The 9,486-nt window shown below is 39.0% G+C and overlaps 1 protein-coding gene across 1 annotated transcript; it reads left to right on the forward strand.

Moving 5' to 3' along the window:
• The first annotated feature begins 2,447 nt into the window (after window positions 1-2,447).
• LOC110868634 (protein SMAX1-LIKE 6) lies at window positions 2,448-5,985 on the forward strand. Its single transcript, XM_022117864.2, has 2 exons — window positions 2,448-3,889; window positions 4,015-5,985. Exons 1-2 carry the CDS (start codon window positions 2,706-2,708, stop codon window positions 5,801-5,803), a joined length of 2,973 nt encoding a protein of 990 aa, XP_021973556.1. The 5' UTR covers window positions 2,448-2,705; the 3' UTR covers window positions 5,804-5,985.
• Window positions 5,986-9,486: the final 3,501 nt, after the last annotated feature.

A 9,486-nucleotide genomic window follows, 5' to 3' on the forward strand; every position in this document is an offset into this window, starting at 1 on the left:
TGTGTAAGCGGATAATGTTTGGTGGTGTTATGAGGTGTGGTATGGTGGTGGTATGGTGGTGAAAGGTGGATGGTGGTGGTGATGAAAGGTGGAGCCAGTGGAGGAGGGGTTATGGAGAAAATGATGTTGTCTCTTTTAGGTTTATACACGATGAAAAGATGATTTTACCCTTGAGTTTCTAAGTAAAAAGACATAAATACCCAAGTCAACTAACAGTTCACTAACATAAATTAGTGGGAGGGACTTGTTTGCGAGCAATCGACAGCCACATGGACTTGGTTGTTCGTTTTTTCAAATGATGGCTGAATGTGTCATTGGGTGTAAATCACAGGGACTGGAATTGTACTTTACTCTTATTCTTTTAGCTGTTAAAGGATACAAATGAAAACCGACAAAAAACACCACATACCTATTAGTCAAGGTTGGTACAAGTGAAGTGCAACTTGTGATCGACATTCACGGGTTTTGTGTGTCTTGGACTCATAAGTGGAATGACCCAAAACCAATGGGGATGTTGAGAAACGTAGGCACTTCTTACGTGCAACATTACTTAACGTTGAGGCACTTCCAAAATATAAGTATGAGTGACTAGAAACCTACAAGTGAAGCATTTTCGAGTAGATTAGATCCATGAACATTGGGCTCATCGCATTCTTCCACCACCAAATCATGCACACCCTTGTGTATCTCGACATCTCGAAAACTGACTCCTACATTGGCTTCATGGATAAAGTTACGGTTGACATACATTAAATTGCTATGTGCATCAAGCATTTTCTCCCTAGATTGGTCCATTGCTCTCCCAAAAACCATCTGATCGTCGAAAATCCATTTGTTCGTTAAAAACCCCTTGACCACATCAACTATCCCTTCGTTGCATTAGTCCTTGTCGATTGCCATTTTCAGGCGATCCAAATCCAACTCTCTATCAACCCTCGACTGGAGCACGAGAGTTCAAGAAATATCATATCACACCATATAGCTTTCCCGAGATAATGATCTCACACATCAACTTGACTTGCACACATGCATGTACTCACTAGATCTTCTTCTACCACAATTGCACAACCATCATTTAAAAAATTTGGAAAGTGACTTTACCATACCAAACATCGCGAATGATTTGACCCGCTCTGATACCACTTCTAAGGACTCATTTTTAACATAATTCCACCCTCTGTCCACGTGTGTGTGTATATATATAATATATTTAAAATATTTGTAAAGAATTTCCTATACTACATTTACCAAGTGGGGGAATAGTGTCAGGCTGGCACTCCCCCATTGGACCAACCGGTTTATTATATTATATCCATTTTAAATTACGTTTTTCTCCTGTTTAAAATTATTGTTTTGCTCCTAGCTCAAAATAAAAATTACGCTTTTGTCCCCATCTCAAAATTACGATTTTGCCCTTAATTAAAAATTACGATTTTGCATGGCACTCTCCTATTGGACCAACTAGTTTATTATTTTATATCCATTTTAAAATTACGTTTTTGTCCCTCTTTAAAATTATGGTTATGCCCCAGCTCAAAATAAAATTACGCTTTTGTCCCCATCTCAAAATTACGCTTTTTCCCTCCATTCAAAATAAAATTGTGGTTTTGCCATCAGCTCAGAATTACCTTTTCGCCCCCAGTTCAAAATAAATTTTTGTTTTTGCCCCCAGCTAAAAATTACGATTTTGCCTTCTATTAAAAAATGTGATTTTCCCCGTTTAAAAAACTATGATTTCGCACTCAGTTTAAAATTACGTTTTTTCTGCAGTTTAAAATGAAATTATGATTTTGCCCGCAACTCAAAATTATAATTTTGCACTTGGTTCAAAATAAAATTGTGATTTTGCCTCGAGCTTAAAATCACGATTGTGTCGTTAGTTCAAATTTATATTACGCTGTTACCCCAAGTTCAAAATTACGAATTTAACCCCGGTTCAAATTTACACTGCTATCATCACTTTAGATTTTGGCAAATTACGACAGTAAAAAAATACAACTTTCCCTCGGTTAAAAATTACAATATTGTCATTATTTTAGTTTTTTTAATCAAAACTATAAAAGTGTTTTGTTTTAATTGGTTAACTCGATTTAATTGTTTTTCGTGTCAATGAGCTGCCTAACACTCGCTCATTGTTCGGCCATCGCCCCGCAACACGGGCGGGGTATTAACTAGTTGACTATACATGTTACAAGTTCATTGAACAGCCACTGTACTCCAAATCTTTCTCATAAATAACTTTGTTTACAAATTATATGTTTAGCCAAAATTATGCTTCCGTTGAATCTGAAACCAAAAACTTTCTATCACTGTAAAAAGCACGACAGTGACATTGACCACCATTGATGCGGAGCTAGGCCCATTGTTTATCAAGTGGACACGGCATCTTTCTCTATCACACAACACACACTCACTGTAACAAAAACATAACCTTTTATTCCGCCATATAAAGCCGAACGCACAAAAATCTATCTTTCATTCAAGAATCTATCCTCCTCACCATATGTTTGTCAATTGTCCCCACCCCATTTCTCCACAATAAATTATCCCAAAAGCCCTTGAAGTTAACCCTCCCCAATCCTTTTATTTTTCACGTTTCCATTCCAGGTGCTCTTCCTTCATTATTAAATTATACGCTACAACACGGAGCTAGAAAGTATATATATATATATATATATATTTGTATATTTATATGCTAGCCGGTGATGCCAACGCCGGTGAGCTCAGCAAGGCAATGTTTAACCGACGAGGCGGCGCGTGCGTTAGACGACGCCGTCGCCGTCGCACGAAGGCGGAGTCACTCTCAAACCACATCTCTCCACGCGGTATCAGCTTTACTATCTCTACCGGCGTCCACCTTACGCGACGCGTGCGCGCGTGCACGGAGCTCGGCTTACTCGCCTCGGCTCCAGTTCCGCGCGCTTGAGCTGTGTGTGAGCGTGTCGCTCGACCGGCTCCCGTCGGCTAAAGCGAAAACCCTAACGGATGAGCCGCCGGTTTCGAACTCGCTTATGGCGGCTATTAAACGGTCTCAGGCGAACCAACGGCGGCATCCGGAAACGTTTCATTTTTACCAGATGCAGGTTAACGGTTCTCAATCGTCGTTAAATAATAATATCAAAGTCGAGATTAAACACTTTATATTATCGATCCTTGATGACCCGATTGTCAGTCGGGTTTTTGGTGATGCGGGTTTCCGGAGCTCCGATATTAAGATTGCGGTTTTACACCCGCAATCTGTTTCCGGGTTCCAGAAATCTTTTAAATATCCCCCGGTGTTTTTATGTAATTTACCGGATATGAATCGAACAGGGATTAATATTAATATGAATAATATTAATTTCCCGTTTGCTGTTGATAATGTGGAGGAAGAATTCAAGCGAATCGGGGTTGTTTTAGCGAAGAAAAGCTGTAAAAACCCGTTGTTGATTGGGGTTTCTGCGGGTAGTGTGGTTGATGGGTTTATAGATGGGTTAAAGATCGGGAAAACCGGTTACTTGCCTAATGAAATTGAGGGTTTGGATGTGGTGGAGATTAAGAAGGAGATTAGTGAGTTTGTTTGTGGGGATTTGAGTGAAGATTTGATGAGTTTGAAGATGAATCAACTGAGGGAAAAGGTGGAGGGTTGTGAGAGGTGTGGTGTGATTGTGAATTTCGGAGAGTTGAAGGTGGTTCTTGATGGGGTGCGAGTGGAATACGTTGTTTCGCGGTTGAGCGATTTGGTGAGTGTTTGTGGTGGGAAGTTGTGGTTGATTGGTTCGGTTGGGAGTTATGAGGTTTATATGAAGATATTGGCCAAGTTTCCGGGTTTGGATAAAGAATGGGATTTGAATTTGCTTCCGGTTACTTGTTCTAAGTTGAATCCCAATGGATCACAGTTGAAATCCAGGTGAGTGTTAGTGTTTCCGTTTCCGTTTTGATATTTTAAGTTTTGTTAACCGTTTTTTAATGATAGTTTCGAATTTCTGATATGATGTTCATTATCTGACAGTACAATGCTCATGATAATTACAGTTTGATGGGGTCATTCGTGCCATTCGGTGGCTTCTTCCCGGTACAAACGGAGTTGGAGCGCTCATCGTCAAGCAAACAAGACCAGTCCGCAACGCGATGTCACGATTGCAACGAGAAGTATGAGCAAGAAGTTTCGGTTGTTTTGAAGGGGGGCAAAACAGTATCGGTTGCTGATCAACAGTCAACGGGTTTGGCTTCTTGGCTACAAGTTCCCGAATCTGATTCAACCATGGGTACAGATCACGGCGGTGTGTTTAACGCCCGAATCACGGGCCTCCAGAGGAAATGGTCGGATATATGTCATCGTCTCCACCACAACTTGCCGCCACAACAAGTCGGTTCTCAAATCCGGGATCGAATTCCTTTTCATCAAGGCCAAGATTCAAATCAAGAAAGCAGATGTAGAAATCTGTCACCGCCGGTTGACTTTTTTGCAAAGCCGACATCATCATTATCTCCAACAATTTCCATAACAACAGATTTGGGCCTGGGAACCAATTATGTCTCACCCGATCCAAACCCGGGACCACCAGCCCACGAAACCCGTCTACAAACCTTCAACAGGCTGGGTCCTGCTGAAATAGATGAAACGCGTAAACATATTTCAAATGAGAAAGATTTTAAGCAACTTTACAGAGCACTTGCAGATAAAGTTGGATATCAGAATGATTCTATTCGGGCCATTAGTGAAACGATCACACGGGTCAGAACTGGTCCCGGAAGGCGCTATGTATGGTTTATGTTTTCTGGGCCCGACCCAGTGAGCAAGAAGAAAGTCAGCAGTGCTCTTGCGGAGGTCGTTTTTGGCAGCCCGAAAAGCTTGATTTCTATCGATTTGGACTTTGAAAGTCAAATGAGTCACCCGGGTTCGGTTTTTAACCGTCAAAGTGTGAACTTTTCTGATCCGTCATTTAGAGGGAAAACCGTCATGGAGTTCGTTGCTGAAGAGTTGACGAAGAAACCTCAGTCTGTTGTTCTTTTTGAACACGTAGATAAAGCCGATTTCGTGACGAAAGATAATCTTTCTCGGGCCATTAAGACGGGAAAATTATCGGATGCTCGTGGTAGAGAAACACGTATCACCGATGCAATATTTGTGCTCACCACAAGCTGTAAAGAGGAAAATGCGAAAGAATTCTTTAGCTATTCAGAAGAAAGAATCTTGAATGCGCAAGCCCTACAAATGAGAATTCAAGTCGAAAAAACCGAACCCAGAAACTCGAGTTTACTACTTCTCCCTAAAGATTCGGTTTTGAAAAACCCCGAGACGCCAAAAAAACGAAAGATCATCGAAATAGGCGGTTTCGAAATAATGGTACCAAAAGTCAAGAAACCAAAGTCTTGTTTTGATTTAAATCTTCCATTGGAGGAGACCGAAGGAAGCGAAAACGAGACGGTTTCCGAAACCAAAGAGGTGTGGTTGGAAGACGTTTTAGATCAAGTCGACGAAAATGTGGTTTTCGACTCTTTTGACTTCGACTCTCGGGCCGAAACGATCTTGAAAGAAATCGGCAAACGGTTTGAGAAATCATTTGGAAGAAATGTTGTGTTAGAAATTGAGAATGAAGTGATGGTGCAAATACTTGCATCAGATTGGGCATCAAATGAAAATGGGGGTGTTGAGAATTGGATTGAAAGTGTACTCTATAGAGGTTTTATGGATGTAAAAGAAAAAGAAGGTGTGGATAATGAAACTGTGGTGAAATTAGTGGTGGTTGAAGGGGTTAAGATAGAAGAAGATGATAATGCCTTGTGTGTTTGTCTTCCTTCAAGAATTATGGTCAAATGATATGTTGTTGTAGGTATGTTTTGTTGTAATTATCATACTATAAAGTCTTAAAACTGTGTCTATCATAGTATCAATGTTATATTCTTTACCAGCTTATGTAGGTCTTTATTATAACGTTGTTTATCTTTTTTTCTTCTTTATAGTGATGTTTTTGTTAAAATAACATGTTATGTTATCCGTTTCATTCTGGGCTTTATAACATTCTGGACTTTATTTTATTTATTGGGCTCTTATTTGAGCGTATGTGGTAGTTGGGCTTTGGGCCGGTTATAACTGATCTGTTATATTTGTTACAAGTTGTTTGCAAGTGGTTGTATCAGGGAAAATATCTCAGGGGGTTTGTTGTAACATTGAGGACTGCAGCTGACATAATGCAATAGTTGAAGATCTGAGTGTAACATGCTGTGTTCGAGAATATAAAAGGCCTTGATCAGTTGGAGAGTTCTAGATCTCTTTCATTATTTTCACTTTCACTGTAAAGCTAGGGTTTGTTGAAGTTTCATCGTTGTATCTTTGAATCTCTCATCTGTTAGAGAGATTCCTGTGTATTGTTGGTATAGGTGATCATCAGTGGATGATCATCACCTCTGGTTGTATCGTTCCTTTTGTATTGATCTTACAGTTGTAAGATCTAGGGTTTTGGGGGGAACTTTTTTTCTGGTTTGGGTTAATAAGATTTTTGGTCACGTTTTGTCGCTATTTCTTTGTGTGTGATTGTTATTTTCTGGTTCATCAACTTCCATACCATTGTTTTAACATGGTATCAGAGCTATGAGCTCCTGTTGATGATCTGTTTTGTATATCCGCTGCGATCGATCTTGTGTTTTCTGATTAGTTTCTTTGTTGTTGTTTGTTTAGGGTTTCTGTGCTTGGAAACTTTTGTTGATATCAGATCTGGTTAGATCTGGTTATTCTCTGGTGGTGTTGATCGAAACCCTAGCTTAGGGTCGGCTGGTTGTTAACAGATCTGTATAGATCTGTTCACTCTCTGAATGTTCTTTGTATCTTCTGCTTGTCAAGACTTCTGTGTTGGTCTCTAGATCCTTAGAAGATCTAGGGCAAACTAGCCAGAAGGGTTTTCTTGCATCAGATCCAGTAGTTCTTGAAAACTACAGATCTGGTGTTCTTTGAAGATTTGATTGCACCCTCTGTAAGATTGTTCTATCTCTCTCTTTTATTTCTGTTGATTGGTTTAGTTGAAGTCGGGGTAGTGAGGACCGGCACATATATTTGTTCTTGGCTGTTATTAGTTGTCTAGTGTTGTTTGGCTCCTGAGTAAAGGCTTGTCCAGGCACCTTTGAGTGATGAACCTGGAATCTGGTCCCTGACTCAGTTTCGCCTTTGTGTGTTTGGTTATTTTGTTCTTTGTGTGTTACTTGTTGTTCACTTGCTGGTTGTCTGCTTGTATATTTGGTGTTTTTTGTTGTTGTCATTATGCCTCCTGAAAGTGCTCCTAGTACTTCTCAGACTTTGATTGGTAAACTGGACATAGGAGATCCGTTGTACTTACATCCTAGTGACTCCAGTAGTTTGACTATTGTTAGTGTTAAACTCAAAGGTACTGAGAATTATGCTGTGTGGTCTAGTGCCATGAAATTGGCTTTAGAAGCTAAAAACAAGTATGGGTTTATAGATGGTAAGGTGGAAAAGTCTAAGGATGATGAAATATTAGCAGCTCAATGGGATAGGTGCAATTCTGTTGTGCTTACTTGGTTATTGAATTCTATTTCAGAAGAACTGTTTCTTGGTCAAGTTTTTTCTAAATTAGCTTCTGAAGTATGGACTGATTTAAAAGAGTCTTTTGATAAAATTGATGGTTCTGTTGTCTATGATCTGTATAAAAAGATAAACTGTATTGCTCAAAATGGTAGTACTGTTGCTGAGTATTATAACAGGTTGACAACAATGTGGAAGCAGTTTGATGCAATGCTTCAATTGCCTTCATGTTCTTGTCAAGCTGCTAAGGATTATAATGATTTTTCTGCTCTTATAAAATTAATGCAGTTTCTCATGGGGCTGGATGATGTGTATCAGCCTGTGAGAACCAATATTTTGACAAGAGAATCATTTCCATCAGTTAAAGTTGCTTTCTCTATTGTTTCTAGAGAGGAGTCACATAGACTCTCTAGTAGTGGGTCTAAGAGTCAAAGTGTTTCTTATGTTGCTAGATCTAGTCAACCTAATCAAGGTTCATCTAGGAGAAATTTTAGGGGTTCTAACTCTGTGTTGAAATGTACTCATTGTAATATGATGGGTCATACTGTTGATCGATGTTTTGAGATAATTGGATACCCTCCTGGTATGAAAAAGAGATCTGTAGGTCAGTCAGGTAGAAACAATGTGAATAGTAGGTCAAACCAATCTGCTGCTCCTTCTAGTTCTGTTGCATCTGCTCTTCCTTTTACTTCTGAGCAGATTACTAAGTTGATGAGTTTAATTGGTGAAAAGTCAGAAGGAGAGCAGCAAAAGTCTAACATGGCAGGTGAGTCTGGTTATGTGAATAGTTTTGTTAGCTGTTCTAGTTTTGTTAATTTTGAACATGGTTATAGATGGGTTGTTGATTCGGGGGCAAATCAACATATGGTAAATACTGATAAGGATATGATTAACTGTGTTGATGTTTCTGAATGTGGTTTAAAAGTTGGTCATCCAAATGGAACTAGTGTAAACGTCATAAAGATTGGTGAATTAAAACTGATTAATAATGTTGTTTTAAAAGATGTTTTCTTTGTTCCTGGTTATAGTGTCAATCTGCTGTCTGTGCATAAGTTAGCAAAAGACAATAATATTGCTGTATTGTTTAATGAAAGTAATTGTATGTTACAGGATTTGAAATCAAAGAAAGTCCTGGTGATTGGTAACCAGGATAACGGGCTGTATTATGTGGGTAGACATGGTAATAGTGTAAATATGTGTTATAATAGTGTTGCTAAATCTAATGTGTGGCACAGTAGGTTAGGCCACCCTTCTGATCAGGTTCTGGCTGTGTTAAAAGATAAGCTTGAAATTAAAACTGTTGAGCATGATCCATGTGAAATTTGTCATAAGTCAAAGCAAGTTAGAGTGCCATTTCCGTTGAGTGATCATAAGTCTAAGGGCATTGGTGATTTAGTGCACTTAGACTTATGGGGTCCTTATAGGGTTACTAGTTATGAAGGATACAAGTATTTTTTAACTGTTGTTGATGACTATACTAGATCTGTTTGGTGTTATCTTCTTAGAAATAAAATGGAGGTTTTCGAAAATTTAAAAGATTTTTATGAGCTTATCTTAACTCAGTTTAAAACTAAAGTGAAAGTGTTTCGTAGTGATAATGGAACTGAATTTGTGAATAATCAGATGAACGTTTTTATGAAACAAAAAAGGTATTTTGCATCAAACCTCCTGTTCATATACACCACAGCAAAATGGTGTAGTTGAACGTAAACATAGACATCTTTTAAACATAGCCAGGGCGTTGATGTTTCAGGGTGGGCTACCACTGAGGTTTTGGAGTGATTGTGTTCTAACTGCTGTGTATTTGATTAACAGGCTTCCGTCGTCTGTGTTAGGAGGTAAGAGTCCATATGAGTTGATGTTTGGTTTTGAACCCTCCTTGTCTCATTTGAGGTCTTTTGGGTGTTTATGCTTCAGTACTGTGTTAAATGAATCTGATAAGTTTGCTTATCATGCTGATAAGTGTG

The sequence above is a fragment of the Helianthus annuus genome, chromosome 1 (genome assembly GCF_002127325.2).
Source record: "Helianthus annuus cultivar XRQ/B chromosome 1, HanXRQr2.0-SUNRISE, whole genome shotgun sequence".
Lineage (NCBI taxonomy): Eukaryota > Viridiplantae > Streptophyta > Magnoliopsida > Asterales > Asteraceae > Helianthus > Helianthus annuus.